Source organism: Stylophora pistillata, chromosome 4 (genome assembly GCF_964205215.1).
Source record: "Stylophora pistillata chromosome 4, jaStyPist1.2, whole genome shotgun sequence".
NCBI lineage: Eukaryota > Metazoa > Cnidaria > Anthozoa > Scleractinia > Pocilloporidae > Stylophora > Stylophora pistillata.
This window is the reverse complement of record NC_142522.1, coordinates 41,179,235-41,198,451: the sequence shown is the minus strand read 5'-3', so window position 1 is coordinate 41,198,451 and position 19,217 is coordinate 41,179,235. Positions and strand designations below refer to the sequence as shown.

Genomic DNA, 19,217 nt, shown 5'->3' with positions numbered 1-19,217 from the left:
TAATGTTACTAAAAATAGTCGTGTTGCAAATCTGTAGAATCTTCTAAAAAGATTGTAAGGAACTATATAAGAAGGTGCTGTAGGTTGTTGCGTTTAGAGGAAAAAGAAGAAAAAGAAGAGAAAAGATAAAGGAAATAAAGGAGTTAGTGAAAACGATTCATTTCAAGGTTTGTCGCGAAACCAATATATATTTTATGATAATGATATTTTCAAGTTAGATCTGAGCACCTCTTTAAATGCAATGGAATTATTAGAGATTGGCGAAGGGTTTGTGTGTTTATTTAACCCTAAAAGAATTAAAGAAGAATTTCTAACAAGCATTACTTGACCTGACCCAGGCCACCTGTGTCGACGTTTCCAAAGAGCAAAAAAGACAAACAAAGAGCGGTAAGTGTCATCCGGGATATTTTGGAAAATGGCGTCAGAGACGTAAGTAATAATTACATACCAATTCTCAAACTACGAGTTTCGACGATATTTTCCTTGCTATATTTGGTAAATTCAGTCGTTTCAACACCGGTTTGAATGCCAAGAAAATTGTAAACATACCTAAACCTAAACAGCTTACATATGTAACATTAAAGGGAACCAAACTAGTGCGGAGCAAGCCAGTAAAGGCTTCTAAGCAATCAGACCTTTCATTGTAAAAAACGTTAGCAGAATCTGTCCTTTAGAGATGATATAACAGATTTGGTGAAGCTTATGAATTTATTAACATTATTATTGATTCTGTAGATTACAAGAACTGCGCTGAAGTGTTCAAGTCTGGCCACAATATCAGTGGTGTGTACAAAATCGATCCTGATGGTTTAAGAGAAATTGAAGTCTTCTGTGATCATGAAACAGCCGGCGGAAGATGGACGGTGTTTCAGAAGAGATTTGATGGCACTGAAGATTTCTTCCGCACTTGGGATGACTACAAAAGGGGCTTCGGCAATGTGAAAGGCGAGTTTTGGCTCGGACTGGACAAGATTCATCGTCTGACTGCAAGCAGCAGTAACAAGCTTCGTGTTGATTTGGAAGACTTTCGAAATAACACAGCGTTTGCCGAGTACAGTTCATTTTCTGTGGCGAGTGAGTATGCCAAATACTGGCTGGGTTTAGAAAGCTATTCAGGTAAAGTTGAGTTTCACTTGTACACATTTTGCCAATATCGTTATTTTAAATTCCTAACTGGAATACTTACTGGGCAGCTCGTATGAACCGCAAAGCGCTCGTCATTCTCAGTTAAGGATTGTTTTTCGAATTCTCTGGTCAGAAGGGGCCTATGGTGTTAATATGGTAAGTAAAATAGAACTTGAACATGGTCGCCTATAGACATAGACTTTGTTTTCTCGTGTTCAACTCCATATCTCACGAGTAAGCGCAGCAGGGTTTCAACCCTTTTTAGAAGGGATTTCAGGAAAGTAGGTTTCCTATTGAAGTACTCAGTAACTTTGCTTCGAGTTTCCAGCATCGTACTGGATGTTTAAGGAATTTCATCTTAAATGGTATATGATTTATTAAAGGAAGCGTTAAGCCGAAGCATCTGAATTTATCATGCAAGGTACGAATTTTTAAAATTTGGTTTTCAGGCACGGCTGGTGACTCTCTCAGTTATCATGACGGCTCAGCATTTACCACCAAAGATCGGGATAATGACGCCCGCTCAAGCGCTAACTGTGCCTCTTTTTCTAAAGGCGCCTGGTGGTACAAGAATTGCCATTATTCAAACCTCAATGGCTTATACCTCAAAGGAAAATCCAACGAGAGGGGAGTTTCTTGGTTTCACTGGAAAAATAATCGTGAGTCTCTAAAGAGATCTGAGATGAAGATTCGCCCAAAGGACTTCTGAGGTTCAGTATTAGTTACTTTGTGTCGAACAAAAGATGAGAAGAAAGAAACTAGAAAGAGAGAAACTACGAGGACGGTTTCTTTTGCTTTAGCTTTGTTTCTCATGTTCTTTTAAGAAATCGCAAGCCGGTAGGTTAAAGTTAGAGTTAAAGTTAAAGTTAGAGCTGCTAATAAAGCATTGAAAAGAAAAATAGTATATTTGTAGCTGCGTTTCTGGTCCTAATAAAGGCGAAAGAATGGGGAAAAAAGAATTTACAGTCTCTGTAACATTTATTAAAGTCACCGAGGTGTTGAAGAGACTCGATATTTCTTGAAGCAGCGCGTGATAAGCTTTTTAAAATGAGCCGCTGAAATGTTCTTTGCGAGGCTTAACAATATCATGTCCATGGAAGAAACTGAATAAGCATAAGAGAGTCAAACTAATTTTGCTTTTTCCTTTGTAAAATGTTTCTGTATCGCTTTTTTCCTGATTTCGTTTCATATTTTTTGAGCCATCAACATTTACTGAGTTTACTCCAAAGTTCGCATAATCGCCATGAAAGACCATAGGGAAAGTTCACATTTAAGATGGGCGTAAAACTTCAGTGCTTCTCGGAATAACTCTTTTAACTAACTCTTAAACTTCTTTTTCCATGAATTAAATTTACAAGTCGCTTTCGTACTTGTCAACCTGTGTTGGTTTAAGTCCAGCATTGGAATTAAATTTTGGTATACTTGTGTTTCTTACAAACGATATAGTCGGATGAAAAATATCTCGCGCCCGTAGAACTAAGAGACTCATCATCTCCCTGATAGTCCTCATGAAAAAGAAGCTTTCGACGCACTGCTAGAGGTTTAAGCTGTGCGTAAACAGCTGGGAGAATGTGCCTGCTTTAGCCTTATGATCCCTGCTCCGACAGCCCTCTGTCTCACTGGTCTGTACCTCTCTATCCACAATGGCATGACAGCTTCCCATTTCTTAGTCTCAGATGACTAAAGTTCAATATAATGGACACACTAGAACTGCATAATAGACTGCGGCACCGAGTATTATGAGCCAGGGTGAGTATTCAGGATCTAAGAGGAGGGGGTCCAGGGGGCACGGGGTCCCCTATTATTTTGGTTAAGAAATAAACTCAGAGAGAAGAAAAACTGGAAGGTGTACATACACATACAAAACTGCCCCCCACCTTTAGCTCAAGGTCTGGATCCCGCCACTGGTATTGCACTTGGCCGCCCACTCTGCGATCCGCTTGACTGACTACTTCGAGATGCTACAAAGTCAAAAAATATTGCAGGACGCTAACGGCTCCATGTCTAAATTTGAAACGCTACTGAGGCTGACTCATTTTTGAAGTCGGAAGAGCTTGAACTCATTTGAAACGCTACGGAGGATGACTCATTTTTGAAGTCGGAAGAGCTTGAACTCATATGAGCCGACCCCAAATTGTGGGCGAGTCGTTGATCCCTGAGAAATCAATGATGTGTTGCCTAAGACATCCATGATTCTTTCCCCCAACATAAATTCTACTCTTAATGCGCTCGAAAGCTTTCTCTTCTATTTCATGATAGAAGCTGACGAACGTATTTAACAAGCTCGACATCATGTAAACTTGTCGGGGATGACTTGGGGAAAAGTGGGAATAACGCTACGGGGCGTGGCCTTTGGTCAGAACCAAAAAGTTATCTGAGAGGTTAGCCATTTCTAAGATAAACTATTTAAAGCAGATGTTAAAATACTTCAAACTATCTGTTAAGGCGAAAATCAGCGAACATGACCAGAAGATAAGTGCATACAAAAACCTGCATAGAGAATGTTTACCAGTTTAAAGATCCTTTACCTTTGAGACTTAAAGGTCTCGCGCATTAAGCAACGAAAATGGGAAAAAGTAGCGAGATCCGAAAAACCTTTTATTACAGTTGATATTTTGCTGCTTTTTTGACGGTTGACGGTGCATATTTATCCTTTTTGTCGGTTCAATTTTAGGCCCTTTGACGGCTGACGTTTAAACCCCTTGAGACCCTGTAAAGATGGAAGTTAAATCTATGACATAAATATCTAAAGCGTACATCTCCGTATGTTTCATATAATCTGAAAATTACCCGCTTTGCTTCAGTTGTTGCGGAGAAGTTGCTCAGAATTATCTTTTACATAGAGCAACATTGCGGTGGATTTGAATTCTGTGGGATAGATAGATAGATAGCTTTATTAGAAAGTAAAATCATTGCAGCCCTCGGGCCGACTGAAATATGACTTACTTTACAATGGGAATGAATTATCTCTTACTCTAAGATAACTACAATAAAAGCCGCAAAGTGTAATCTGCAATAAAATACAATAAGAGAAGTATCAAAAACCAAAATACAAATAATTAAGATAGCTACTAATAATTAAAACTGTTCGCCATGATGAATGTGTTTTTGAACCTGTTTGTCTTACAAATCGGTAGCTTGAAGTATCTCTGGCTGCGGGTGCGATGGGTGGACTCGTTGCGTGGAGGCAGCAGATCATGGAGCTTGTGGTTTTCGTCCCTTACAATCTGATCAAATAGAGTGTCACACGAGATCTCCCTCCTCTCGTGCAGTGACGCAATGTCAAGAGCTACTAGAGCCTCAGCGTAGGTTAAGTCAGGTTGAATCATCCGCAACGCGCGTTTTTGCAATCTTTTCATTTCATTAGACAGATATTGCAGGAAAGAATGATGAAAAACTGGGCACGCATATTCTAATACAGGGCGTATACATGTTGTATAGAAAAGTAGCATATCCTCGGATGGAACTTTAGCGCGCTTTAGCTGTTTTAGGAAGTACAGACGCTTCGTAGCCTTTTTGCATATAGATTCTACATGTGCGTTCCACCTGAGGTTGTCCGAGACTATCACTCCTAACAACCTTGCGGATGAAACAACTTCGATTTGCTTGTCATTGATAGTCATGATATGATCAAACAGATTACCTGGTCTGGAGAGTGATATTCTCAGTTCTTTACATTTAGACTCATTGAATTGGAAACCATCAACTTCTGACTGTCTTAGAAGTTCATTTCCACGTAATTACTTGTAGCTAGACTCATTCTTCAATACTGATTCGACAAGAGTGGTGTCATTAACGTATTTCCAAATAATTGTGTCTGCTACAGAAAGATTATTTATCAGGGGGAGGGGGGAAAAGGAAAGAGGTTCAACACTGATGGCCTGTATCTTAGTATTTGTTGCTCTCTACACGAAAGCAGAAGTAAAACTATCATCTTTCAAACCGGCAGTGTAAATCCCACAGGGATCAACTAACGCTTTTCATTCCACTAATTTATTCGTGTTTTTCTCGTTGCCATCTTCCCACCAGTAGCTCCATTTTCTGCCTTTAAAAGCACACACAACCCACATTTCCTCTATTCGCTCCGACGAAGGGCTAATGCTCGAAACGTCAGCTTTTGTAATCGTTACTGTGGCCAATTCACCATTTCAACTTTGTTGATATATCCAAATTAAAACTATTAGAAACAAGCTGGAGCAGATGAGACATGTTTCTCCTCCTTGGAGATAACAGCGGGTTTCGCGTTTTCATCACAGTTATAAACCGCGACTATGGTCTTGCGTCGGTGGGGAGTAATCCATGATAATTTGGTTTTAGAGCGTTTTCGATGGAGTTTCCGTAAAAACCAATACCATAGTAATTACAACGGCCAAAAGACGACAGGAAAAAAAGAGCCAATGAGAACTCTAAGAAAAGCCAAACAAACTGCATGGATCAATCACAGAACGAACTAAAGCAATTATCATTATCCTTAATCGATTATGGACCAAAATCGTTTACCGGTGTCAGCATTGCAAATTGCTTTTGTGAAAAACAATAATTTTTCTCAGGTTTGCGATTCTTGCGATATCGGTTTTCGCGTGCAATTTGACGCAGAATTCCCTCGTCAAATATTTCCTCATTATTACGTTCGCTTCTTGTACATTGTTACGAGCAAATTTCGAAAATGTTGGTCCGCTATGCTGGAGGTTCGCCGAAACTTGAACGGGGACAGACACCATGTATTAAAAGCCTGTAAAGTTAATCAGATGGCACCTAGAGTTCACTCGAAAATGAATGACAAGATGATTCCGCCTATTTTCATTACCAACATGAACCACGTTTTTGATTTCTATATTCACGAGAACTATTCCCATTGACATGCCTTTTCACAGTAACTAGTTTATATAAGGCTAGTTATCAAACTTGTTCTAGAGTAAGACATCTGCAGCGCACCGTCAGAGATGTCTAAGTTCTTCGCCGGAGGGATTAGAAACTTGCTATCTAAGTTTTACGGTCTACGGAAAGTTGTACGTAGGATGAAGTAACATGAATTTTTTTGCGGGAATAAGCATTAAAAATTCTCACACTTGTTACATAAAGAAGGGTGTACCATAGCGAATGTGCGTTTCTCGTGCGGTCGCAAACGAGTTAACACAGCTTGAATGTCCAAGTGTATAAAATTTCTTTACGGTTTCGCAACCGTTAATTTGCATGTTCATTAAAAAAAAAATTATCGCTCAGAGATGGAAAACTTTCGATCTATCGCTAGGAAGCGAGTTAAAAGATACAGGCGTGAACCGGTAAAGGTTGGGGTAAACCTTTTACATTTGATGGGGAGAATTCGTCAAGGTATCAAAGGTATTACTCTTTCCAGCGCGCTTCCCTCAAACAGATGTTAATAATTCAAATAAGAGAGAACTAATTTTGGGAGAGAGGATCATTGTTTGAATTGAAAATATTATCAAACTCACGGAAAGGACGCCGATGCACCGTCGAAAAAATATCTTTCGACATTACATCACACTTCATCTCTGACAAATATATCAGGCTGATGCGTTGAATAAAATGTCCAAAATATTTTCAATGCTGACCTTTAAGACTAGGTGTTTTCGTTTATTAATGTCATTTATGTTATTTAACACAGAACTCGATAAAATCTCCCATGTTCCCCCAGGAATGATGCAAAATAAACTATATTAGACTCCAAACTTTGCATAGATTTCACGTGACCACAGGATGGTTGACTGTCAGAAGTTCACTGTCGACCATGCCCGGTTGCCAGTAATGACCCCAAAGCATTCACACGAGAGCTTCTGCTTCGTATTCTTTTCTTCACAAAACTTATTATGACCAACCATTTATAAAAAATAGACTAAAAGGCCCGATTGTTGTATATCGACCTAAATAATTCAAACGGCTATCAATAATAAATAAACTTCATTTAATGAAAATCATTTTCTCGAAAACAAATTGATCCAGTCATCGTGGAAGTACTGGGAGTCGACGATTGATTGTTTTTTTTTTCTCTTAGAAAGTTCTACAGTATTCTCAAACGCTTCGCAGAAAAGCATTGCCATGCAGGCTTCGATACCTCAATCTCCACTGTGAAGTATCAGTTATTACTTCAACACCTGTCTGAACTCCGAGAAAATTGTAAACACACCTAAGCTGACATTTCACACTGCTCACATGTACAACATTAAAGGTAACTAAACGGATGCGGGGTAAGCCAGAAAAGGCTTCTGGGAAATTAGACCTTAAATTGCTAAAAAAAAAAGATCTGCGGATTTTTTCCTCTAGAGATGAAATAATTGATTTGGTGTTTTCTTTTAGAAGGTGACCCCTCTTATGAACTTATTGATATTATTGTTGATTTTGTAGTTTACAAGGACTGCGCTGAAGCGTTCAAATTTGGCGTCAAGATCAGTGGTGTGAACAAAATCGATCCCGATGGTTTGGGAGAAATTGAAGTCTTCTGTGATCATAAAACAGCCGGCGGAGGGTGGACGGTGTTTCAGAAGAGATATAACGCCGCTGTAGATTCATTTCTTCCGCACTTGGGATGACTACAGGAGAGGCCTCGCCAAGGTGAAAGGCGAGCTTTGGCTCGTCCTGGACAAGATTCATTATCTGACCGCAAACACCGGTTTGTGTTGACTTGGAAGACTTGGTAAAGCAGCGTTTGCAGAGTACAGTTCATTTTCATTTTTTGTGGCGAGTGAGAATGCGAAATACCAGCTGAGTTTGGGGAGCTATTCAGGTAAAATTGAGTTTTTCTTATTTAAATTTGCCTAGTATTTTGTTATCTACACCTGGACTACTTACTGGGCGATTCTTATGAATAGCAAAAGCGTTCATCGTTTTCAATCTAAGGTTGTTTGTCGATTTCTTGAATTCTCCTGTCAGTAAGGGCCTAAAGTGTTTATATAATGAGAAAAATAATGTATGGCTGTTTGTATGATGAATATTTAAAACTTGGTTCTCAGACACGGCTGGTGATTCTTTCAGTGTTCATGATGGCTTAGCATTTTCCACAAAGATCGGGATAATGACGCGCACTCAAGCGATAACTGTGACATCTATAGTAAAGGTGCCTGGTGGTACGAGAAATGCCATGATTCAGACCTCAATAGCTTGTACATCAAAAACAAATCCGACTGGCAGGGAGTTATCTGGTATCACTGGAAAACCAATCCTGAGTCTCTGCGATGAAGATTCGCCCACAGGACTTTTGAGGTTCAATATCGATTACTTTGTGTTGAACAAAAGATGAGAAGAAAGTAACTACAAGGAGAACTGATGCTTTTGCTTCAGTTTTCTTGCAGCTGTTCTTAAACAAATCACACATCGGTAGGTCGTGATTCAAAGTTAGAGCTACTGATAAGGCCTTGAAAAGAAAAATTGTATTTTTGTAGCTGAGTTTGTGGTCTTAATAAAGGCGAAACTATGCCGGGGAAAAAAAGAATGTGCAGTCGCTGTAACACTAATTAACGTCGCTGAAAATAAAGAATATGCATTCGCTGTAACATCAACTCTTTTAATGCTGCTTTATTTTGTAGAATCGTATGTCACTTTGACCTGTGTAGATAACCTAGTGAACCATTTTTCTTAAAAAAGCCGACAGAGGATTCATACTATCCACCCATTTAGTTTATGATATGTGCTCGTTGGAAACCCAACGCACTTTTGAAGTTAAAGAGACGAGAGACTAAACAGTTGCGTGGTTGGTTAAAATTTTAATAAAAAGGTTACAAGTGCCAGCAAGAGTAAACATAGGTCGTGGGTCGCAGATGGGTTTTTCTTTTTTTTTTTTTTAAGGTACGAATTCTCAATCTAGTTCATAGTTCATACTTGCTATTCTACAAACGAGTAGACGCCCGCGGGATTTCAAAAATCCGTATCTCCCCAGAGGAAATTGACTTTCGAGGACAAATTTTCGTGGAGAGGACAGAGATTGATATTTATCTATGATCTTGAGCATGGAAGTACTTTTCTAATAAACAAGTGGTGGGCAGCACAAGAAAAAGTGCATTTGTAGACATTTACTTTAATATTTCACTTTTCATCAAACGCATGTTCCAGATTGTCGATGATAACGTTTTTTAGCAAAAACCTAAATTGATCCGGACTAGATGATTTCCTCTTGACACGCTTTGTTTATTTTCCATATACCGGTGCCAAGTACGGTCATGTTTCAAAAAAATATCAAGGAAGCATGGATCGAGCAAAGTTGACAAACTTTGATGCCCACTGGGGTCGATCGAGGAACCGAAGTTAAGTGGGTTTCAAGATTTCCCTAGCAACAGACTTCTAGTTAAATGCCACACCCTCCCTCCCCCCCCCCCCCCTCTCCTATAAATCGGTAAACGCTTAGGTATCAGCCATGATTTGAACCTTTGGTACTACTTAAATAAATCATTTTGATGAGAAGCTGCTTTTAAATGGCGGCAATATAAACATGACGGCTGAGGGTTGTGTGGTTTGTTTGTTTGTTTGTTTTTTCCATTTTGAAGACTGAAGGATAAAATTTAGGATATTTGATGCTGACGGTTGAGTTTTAAGCCTGACGGTAAACAGGAAGATACTTCTTCATGGAGTTTAATTTGCTATCAACTTTTTCATAATTTGTTTAAGTTATTAGCTATTTTGAGGTCTTTTTAGACTTCTCATGACAGAGTTGAGTAAGGCGTACTGTCAAGACCTTTGATAGTTAGTTTCAAACCATACCTTAACGGGGATGAAAGGAAAGTTAGATTTGCAAGCGCAGTGGAAGTATTTTTCTAACCTCCATGATGCTTCTCCGCAACAGAAATTCTTGTCTTGAATCGCTCGAAAGTTTTCTCTTCTACTCCACGATAGAAGCTCACGAAGATTTTTAGGTTTTTAACACGCTCGACATGATGTAAACTTGTCAGTAGTGAGTTCAGGGGAGAAAGGTGGGAATAACGCTCCGGCCGTGGTGTGGCCTTTGGCCACAATCAAAAATTTATCAGAGAAGTTAGCCACTTCTAAAGATAAACTATTGAAAACAAATATTAAAATATTTTTAAACTATCAGTTAAGGCGAAAATCAATGCACATGACCATAAGATAAGTGAATATAAAAACCTGCATGGAGAATTATTACCAGTGTAAAGCTTCTTTAAACCTTTGAGACTTTAAGATCTCGCGCGGTAGCAGCGAAAATGGGAAACGGTAGCGAGATCCGGAAGACCTTTTAATGACAGTTGATATTGTACTGCTTTTTTGACAGTTTACGGTGCATATTTATCCTTTTTGACGGTTCAATTTTAGGCCTTTGACGGCTGACATTTAAACCCCTTGAGACCCTCTAAAGATGGAGGTTAGGTCTAACACATAGAGCCTGTTTCCGTATGTTTCACATGATCTGAACATTACCCCTCTTTGTTTCGGTTGTTATGGAGAAGTTGCTCAGAAATATCTTTTACATGGAGTAACGTTGCGGTGGATTTGAATTCTGTGGGAGAGAGGGAAAGAAATTGAAAGAGGTTCAACACTGGTGGCCTGTGTCTTCGTATTTGTTGTTCTCTGCACGAAAACAGAAGTAAAACTATTAGAAACAAAAACGGATGAGAGATGTTTCTCCTCCTTGGAGATAACAGAGGGTTTCGTGTTTTCTCCACAGTTACAAACCGCGACTATGGTCTTGCGTCGGTGGGGAGTAATCCAAGATAATTTGGTCTTTAGAGCGTTTCATAACGAGCCTCACGCCGTTAGCAACCAAAAAAAGTCTAGGTATTCAGCAGAGAATCCGTACTTTTAGTCCGCATTCTCTGCTGGATACCAGTGGCTTGCTTGGGTAAAATTTTTGATCGTATTTCGCTCCTAATCTGATAGGGGCGTCAACTTTTACACAATCATGTCATCATCCTATGGCGTGAAAAGGTAATTAAAGAAGCCGTATCCGAAAAAAGTGTACATGGCCGGCGCTTAAAAATAGCGACAAGACAAAGCGCTCGCCCGGAGTGTGTTGCGGCAGTTACAGTCACGTCGAAGAAACATTTCTTAGTCAATGCTTGCGGATTTAGTTAACTTCATTAATACTGACATAGGCTGCGACGCTTATTTACTACGACATTTAACTGGCGGCCTGAGTGTTTTGTTTTCTAATCAATTTTACCAGATTTTTGTTTTCGGATCGGAAACAAAGTAAATTCCAGAACCGACGACTTTTTTTCCGCTGTGTTCGGAATCTTTGACAGCTGACGCTTGGTGCTGTAATTTTTGAGCATCCGGTTACCAGTTATTGGGAATAAACTCGGCGTATTACAACCTATAATTTCTTTTGCTGTTTAACGCAGAGTCCACAATACATGGCGGCTTTTTCTCACTGATATTTTACGTCGCATTTATAGTTTACACACTGTTCCAGTTTTTTTAAACGATATTCATGCAGTACACATAAGATTCTTTTTCACTGGCCTTCATATGACCTATATTGGTGCCGGAATCCTCTAGATAGTTGCGAGAGATTACAGACATTATAGGTACGATGTGATTAACGCACTGGTGTTGAAAATCTCTTTGCGCTACCTCCCCCGCAACGATGATTAAAATCGTGAATAAAAAGAGACCGGGGGTAATAATAATTGTTTTCAAATCAAGATAGATGTTGAACAAGCTGACAAAGCTTTTAAACAAAGACCAACTTTCGTTTAATGACACGTTACGAACAAGTTTAAACTCCCTTGAACTTTAACAGGGTTCGTACTGTCTTGCAAGTCTGTTAATTTCAGGGCAAGTCCCCCAATGAATTTAACCAATCCTTAGAAAGTCCTTGAATTTTTATATTCTAAAAGCTTCTTGAGAGGGGTGGGACGTTCACTTTTTCCGAAAAACCCAACTTTAAATACTGAGTCAAGCGCTGTGCGCTAGAGTGGTTTGGAAATTAACATAGAGCGCGGTAGATCCAGTAATGCGTTATTGACCAAGCAGGAAAACTCAAACCTGAGCCAAGCGATATGAGCCAAGCGAGAGCTTGCCTGCAGGTTACACAAAGACAAAATGGCTGCAACGCTGGCCACCGCAGAAAACGAAAAATAAGCAAGGGTTAATAGTCAATCAGCTCACAGAATTCGCTGCATCTTGCACCGCTTGCGAAGCCAGCCATATAAAAAGGAAAGATAATACATCGGCGTAATATAACTCTTAAAGCAAGAATCTCTCCCAACATATTCATCTAAGGTAGTAAAAGTTTAAAATGTTATGAAAGCTGAAAAAGAAAGGGTTCCGGTGTCGCGCTTATTCAGAGTTACAAGTTTGAATGGCCAAGGGGTGGGCACTTATTCAAGGAAATACGGTATATCGATCACTTGAGGCTGTGCGCGTTACTTCGTGTTGTTTCATACTTTATATTATCTCATATTACCCAGTTTGTCAGGAAATCAATCGTCGTCGTGTGTTTACGCCCTACAAAAACGTCGCATCAGAGATTTCACGATCTAGCTTCGCAAAGAAATGTACCAGCAGTGTTTTGCCTTGTGTTATTTATTGAGTTTTTTTGGCAGCATTTTTTGTTTTGATGTTCTCTTCCCGTCGCGGTTTGCAGGGCGACTTTTAACAGTAAATGAAGCTGTTTTTCAAATTTTTGTCTCAAACGACTATTTATTCCTGTCGCTCTGCTGTAGATATAGGTGAAGAGCTCAAATAACAGAAAAGTTTGCGTCTCAAGAATTTCTTTACATTATATATGCCAGAAAACCTCAGGCATTACTCTGAATGCCAGAACTTCAGCCTGGGTGAACCAGAAAGGATAGACAATACTTCCCTATATTAACCATCAATGAAAAGCTAAGTAAGTCAAATATCTCAGAGGCGCTCAGGCATTAAACTGAATGCCAGGACTTCAGCCTGGGTGAACCAGTAAGGCCGATAGACAACACTTCCCATGATTAACCTGTGAATGTCAAAGAAAATAAGAATGTTAGGAATCCCAGAAGCACTAAGGGATTACTGTGAATAGCAGAACTTCCAATCAGCCTGGGTGAACCAGAAAAGATAAACAACACTTCCCCGTATTGACCATGAATGAAAAAACTTAAAGTATGTTGTATATCCCAGAAGCGCTCAGGCATTGCACTGAATGCCAGGACTTCAGCCTGGGTGAACCAGAAAGGATACAAAACACTTCCCTATATTGACCATGAATGAAAAGCTAAGTATGTTGTATATCCCAGATGCGCTCAGACATTACACTGAATGCCAGGACTTCAATATGGGTGGACCAGAAAGGATAGACAACACTTCCCTCTATTGACAATGAATGAAAAGCTAAGTATGTTGTATATCCCAGATGCGCTCAGACATTACACTGAATGCCAGGACTTCAATATGGGTGGACCAGAAAGGCTAGACAACACTTCCCTATATTGACAATGAATGAAAAGCTAAGTATGTTATATATCCCAGAAGCGCTCAGGCATTACTCTGAATGCCAGGACTTCAGCCTGGGTGAACCAGAAAGGATAGACAACACTTCCCTATATTGACCATGAATAAAAAGCTAAGTATGTTGTATATCCCAGAAGTGCTCAGGTATTACACTGAAAGCCAGGACTTCAGCCTGGGTGAACCAGAAAGGATAGACAACACTTCCCTATATTGACCATGAATGAAAAGCTATGTGAAACTTTGTTATATATCCCAGAAGTGCTCAGGCATTACAGTCAATGCCAGGACTTCAACCTGGGTGAACCAGAAAGGATAGACAACACTTCCCTATAATGACCATGAATGAAAAGCTATGTAAGTTATATATACCAGAAGCGCTCAGGCATTGCACTGAATGCCAGGACTTCAGCCTGGGTGGACCAGAAAGGATACACAACACTTCCCTATATTGACCATGAATGAAAAGCTATGTATGTTGTATATCCCAGAAGCACTCAGGCATTACACTGAATGCCAGGACTTCAGCCTGGGTGGACCAGAAAGGATAGACAACACTTCCCTATATTGACCATGAATGAAGAGCTATGTAAGTTATATATCCCAGAAGCGCTCAGGCATTACACTGAATGCCAGGACTTCAGCCTGGGTGGACCAGAAAGGATACACAACACTTCCCAATATTGACCATGAATGAAAAGCTAAGTATGTTGTATATCCCAGAAGCACTCAGGCATTTTTCTGAATGCCAGGACTTCAGCCTGGGTAAACCAGAAAGGATAGACAACACTTCCCTATATTGATCATGAATAAAAAGTTCAGTATGTTATATATCCCAGAAGTGCTCAGGCATTACTCTGAATGCCAGGACTTCAGCCTGGGGGAACCAGAAAGGATAGACAACACTTCCCTATATTGACCATGAATGAAAAGCTAAGTATGTTGTATATCCCAGAAGCGCTCAGCCATTACACTGAATGCCAGGACTTCAGCCTGGGTGAGCCAGTATGTTGTATATCCCAGAAGCGCTCAGGCATTACACGGAATGCCAGGACTTCACCCTGGGTCAACCAGAAAGGATAGACAACACTTCCCTATATTGACCATGAATGAAAAGCTAAGTATGTTATATATCCCAGAAGTGCTCAGGCATTACACTGAATGCCAGGACTTCAGCCTGGGTGAACCAGAAAGGATAGACAACACTTCCCTATATTGACCATGAATGAAAAGCTATGTATGTTATATATCCCAGAAGCGCTCAGGCATTACACTGAATGCGAGGACTTCAGCCTGGGTGAACCAGAAAGGATAGACAACACTTCCCAATATTGACCATGAATGAAAAGCTAAGTATGTTATAAATCCCAGAAGTGCTCTGGTATTACTCTGAATGCCTGGACTTCAGCCTGTGTGAACCAGAAAGGATAGACAACACTTCCCAATATTGACCATGAATGAAAAGCTAAGTATGTTATAAATCTCAGAAGTGCTCTGGTATTACTCTGAATGCCTGGACTTCAGCCTGTGTGAACCAGAAAGGATAGACAACACTTCCCTATATTGACCATGAATGAAAAGCTAGGTATGTTATATATCCCAGAATTGCTCAGGCATTACTCTGAATGAAGGACTTCAGCCTGGGTGAACCAGAAAGGAAAGACATAATTTCCCTCTAGTAACAGTGAATGAAAAACTAAGTTTGCTATATCCCAGAAGCTCTCAGGCATTACGCCGAATGCCTTATAAATCTTAGAAATATGACAAATAAATGTATATCTCAGAAGTGACCAGGCAACACTAAACAAAATAATATTGTTACAGGATAAGACTTCAAGAAAATAGATTTTTAAATGATACAATGTTGACTATGCCTTACTTCAATGGGTGCACAGAATTTAAAAATTAAAATGTCATACACTGCAGGCAGAGCACATAAATTAACATCACATGGCTCCTCTTCAAGGAGAAAGAGCAAGTCATCTCTTAACCCCTTCCATCTGAAACAGACAGAAAAAAAAACAGTGAATAAAGTTTCCACCTTTATAATCCAAGCTTACCATATTTTTGCTGGTAACTGGGTAAAAGTGAAGAACAGCTCCCCTAAAAGTCTGTCGGCCAACTGTCGGCCAACTGTCGGCCGGCAGTATGCCAACTGTCCATCAAACTAAGTATCCCAAGTGAGATTTAAAGACATGTATTCCAATAGAAAGTGAAATACCATACTGCAAGCTGGAACTTTTTATGCATGTCAATGCAGAAATGCAGAGTTGTACCTACCCCCCAATATTTGCTTTGCTCTTTAGGAAACACTGAGCAAAGGCTTCCCTAAAAGGAAAATCAGGAGAGGCACATTCCTACAAATAAATTGCATGTATCACTCAATAATGAATTAACTGAGCTAAAGTCATATAATGTTCACTACTAATGGTAGATATATAATCACTGTTCACCACAGATAAAATATGTTCACTTTTATGGACACCTTTCGTCTGCCTTTCTGTAAAGTCAAGAAAGCCAAGAAAGCTCTCACTAATTGATTATAAATAAATTGCATAACAAATACCAGTAGGCTGAATATGTTTTGTGTTATTGTATAATTCCACTATGATGCATGTCATTTAGCATTGCAGGTATAACCTACCTTAATAACTTTGCAGAATACACAGCACTCTGTGTCCAATCCTTGATTGCAAAGTTCATTGATATATTTTTTGGCATCACCAGCTCTTTGCTTGAGCAGCATTATCAGTGTTTTGTAATCAAGAGTATAACTGTCATGAAAAAAGACAAGAAGATAACAAGAAGTTGAAGTTAAAATAGCTACACCAAAGATCTCAAATGTTATACTTTCCCAGATATTTTCTGACACTGCCCAGCATAAAATGGATTCAATAATTACTATCACGTAGCTAGACATGTAACATAAAAACATTGCAAAAATAAAAAATAATAAGATAAAAAAAATATAAAGAGTCAAGATTGGCACACACAAATAAACTGGAAATTTAACTTTAAAGCATCTTCCATTAACTACTATTCCAGTTTTCTCAATGGCATCCCTCTGGCGATTTAAATCTTTTATCGTAGAAAAATAGAAATGAAATAAATTATAATACTGTCAAGACCCTATCAAGGAAACAAACCCGAAATTTCTCCTAAAGTAGCAAGACTTAGAGGCTCAGCGTAAAATCAAACTCAGCCAATTATGTGATTTTCCTGCCAAGCAGAGATGAGTTCTGATACACCGTGAAACCAGCATTCACAACAAAACATAAGACAGCAAACTCACTTTTTCCAATCTTAATAGAAATATAAACGTTATGACTTACCCCGGTTCGTCTTAGCTTGAAAATGCTAAGTAACGTCTGCCAAGCTTTTCTTGATCCAGGATCAAGAATTTATTTTATCGATCAACCAAAGATATCTCACCACTTCTCCTTCTTCGAATTTCTGCCGGAAGATGGTAGAAACAACTCCAAATAGAGAGGCGATGGCCACTTTGTTGTTCTGAACATATCGGTCATCCAAGCTTCCTCCATTTTTTAAAGCTGGACCGTACAAAACGCTTGGAAAATGTGCCACCAACAGGCTACTTCAAAAAACTTGCTGATTCTTAGGCCACATTTCTTGAAATTTAAGATAAACCATTCCCTTGACTCATCTGGAGGAGAATGAAGCAATTCAACCCTTCGAAGTTTCAAGGGATCCATAACTGCACTCGACGGCGGGAAACTAAACATTACCGCTTTTGCTTGCGCATATTAATATGAAATCCAATCTCCAAATGTCAATAGGCCGATCCAGCCCATAATAAACAAAAGGCTTCATTGTACCCAGCAGGAACAGAGATTGTACAAATTCAGGCAACTACTCAGATTACTGCGAGCAATTATCGAAAAAGGCTGTCAAGGCGATGATGGAAACTTATCCGGTTTATGACGTCACTCCATAGCAACCAGCCTTTTCGAATATTTGAACTTCCGTTTACCTGTGGCTCGTGATGCGATGGAGTTTCCGTAAAATCAAAACCATGGTAATTACAACGGCCAAAAGACGACAGGAAAAAAAGAGCCAATGAGCACTCAAAGGAAAACCAAACAAACCGCCTGGATCACTCACAGAGCGAAATAAAGCAAAATTAATGTAACCCAGATTACTTTTGCTCATTCGATTGAACAATTGCGTTATCCAACGATTTGATGATGTAAATTGGCCACCGTAAAGAGTTTCAGAGCTGACCTTTCGGGCGTTAGCCCTTCCTCGGAGCGAACGGGGCTGAGCGAACTGAGGAACTCGTCCAACGCCCATCTTTTAATTCTTGCTTTCTGTGATCATTATCTTCAATTGATTATGGATCAAAATCATTTACCGTGTCAGCATTGCAAATTGCTTTTATGAAAAATAAGTCTTCAATTGATTATGGATCAAAATCATTTACCGTGTCAGCATTGCAAATTGCTTTTATGAAAAATAAGTCTTTTTCTCAGCCTAGTGATTCGTCCAATATCGGTTTTCGCGTGCAATTTGACGTGGAATTCCCTCGTCTGGTAGTGAGTTTTCTCATATAATTGAGTCCGCTTTTTGTGCATTGTTATGTGGAATTTTCGAAAATGTTGGTTGGCTATGCTAGAAGTTCACCGAAACTTGAACAGGGACAGACATCATATTAAGCTTGGGAAGTTATTCGGACAGCTGGACCTAAAGTTCTCTCGAAACTGAAAAACGAGATCACTCCGCCTATTTTACTTTACGAAGATAAACAAAGTTTGGCTTCTACAATCATAATAATTATTTCCATTGAAACTATTTTTCGCAGTAACTAGTTTATATAAGGATAATTATAAAACTTGTTTCTGGAGCAAGATAACTGCTGTGCACCGTCAGCGGTGTCTAAGACGATCGAGAGGGATTAGAAACTTCCGATCTAAGCTTTACGGTCTACGCGAACTTGTGCATAAGGTGAATTAACCTAAACTTGCTGCGAGAATAAGCTTAAAAAGATGTCAAACTTGTTTCATAAAGAGGGGTGTACCACAGCGAATGTGCATGACTAGTGCAGTCGCGTATGAGTTGAAACAGCTTGGATGTCGTTTATTAAATTTCCTTACGGGTTCGCAATCAGTTTGTATATTAATTGAAAAAATTATTGCTTCTTCAAAGGAAAACCTTCGATCTACCGCTAGGAAACGAATTCAAAGATTCAGGCGTGAACCGCTTAAGATTGGGGGTAAACCTCTTGCATTGGATGGGGAGAATTCGTGAAGATAAGGGGCGAAACCCCTCGTTACTTTTTCCAGTGCGCCCCCCCCTCCCTCCCCCCCCCCTCCCCGCAAACAGATGTTAAGGATTCAAATAATAGAGCACTAATTTTGGGAGAGAGGATCATTGTTTGAATCGAAAATATTATTAAACTCACAGAAAGGAGGCCGACGCACCGTCGACGAAACATCTTTCGTCATGCCTCACATTTGATCTCAGACAAATATATCAGACTGATGCGTTGAACAAAATTTCCAAAATATGTCAATGTTCATTTTTAAGACTAGATGTTTTCGTTTTTTAGTGTTATTTATGTGACTTAACACTGACAAAAATCCATAAAATCCCCCAGGTCCACCCAGGAATGGTGCAAAATAAACTATATTAGACTCCAAACTTTGCATATATTTTACGTGACGACAATATGGTTGACTGTCAGA

The 19,217-nt window shown here is 39.5% G+C and overlaps 3 protein-coding genes across 5 annotated transcripts in view; 2 read left to right on the top strand and 1 right to left on the bottom strand.

Annotated features, from left to right (window-relative positions):
- The window catches only part of LOC148733768 (techylectin-5B-like), a 2,847-nt gene extending 763 nt beyond the window's left edge, over positions 1-2,084 (top strand). Inside the window, exons 2-4 of the mRNA XM_088758870.1 lie at positions 339-387; positions 736-1,116; positions 1,575-2,084. Coding sequence (XP_088614996.1) covers positions 339-387; positions 736-1,116; positions 1,575-1,834 — 690 coding nt within the window. The 3' untranslated portion in view covers positions 1,835-2,084. The remainder of the gene's footprint in view (positions 1-338; positions 388-735; positions 1,117-1,574) is intronic.
- A 5,013-nt stretch (positions 2,085-7,097) lies between these two features.
- Positions 7,098-8,593, top strand: LOC148733767 (angiopoietin-related protein 7-like). 3 transcript variants are annotated; one of them, XR_016000580.1, is made up of 3 exons: positions 7,098-7,331; positions 7,489-7,867; positions 8,116-8,593. XR_016000580.1 is itself a non-coding variant. In XM_088758570.1 (2 exons), the coding sequence occupies exons 1-2, from the start codon at positions 7,325-7,327 to the stop codon at positions 7,671-7,673; spliced, it is 192 nt and encodes a 63-aa protein (XP_088614696.1). In that variant the 5' UTR covers positions 7,098-7,324; the 3' UTR covers positions 7,674-8,078. The 3 variants fall into 3 exon arrangements, 1 of the variants encoding a protein (XP_088614696.1); XR_016000581.1 differs by having other exon boundaries at positions 8,094-8,593; XM_088758570.1 differs by lacking the exon at positions 8,116-8,593 and having other exon boundaries at positions 7,489-8,078.
- Positions 8,594-14,539: 5,946 nt separating this feature from the next.
- Positions 14,540-17,528, bottom strand: LOC148733766 (uncharacterized). The gene is made up of 3 exons (XM_088758588.1): positions 16,160-17,528; positions 15,796-15,872; positions 14,540-15,515 (listed from the first exon to the last, which is right to left on the bottom strand). Exons 1-3 carry the CDS (start codon positions 16,448-16,450, stop codon positions 15,365-15,367), a joined length of 519 nt encoding a protein of 172 aa, XP_088614714.1. The 5' UTR covers positions 16,451-17,528; the 3' UTR covers positions 14,540-15,364.
- Between the last annotated feature and the right edge of the window lie 1,689 nt (positions 17,529-19,217).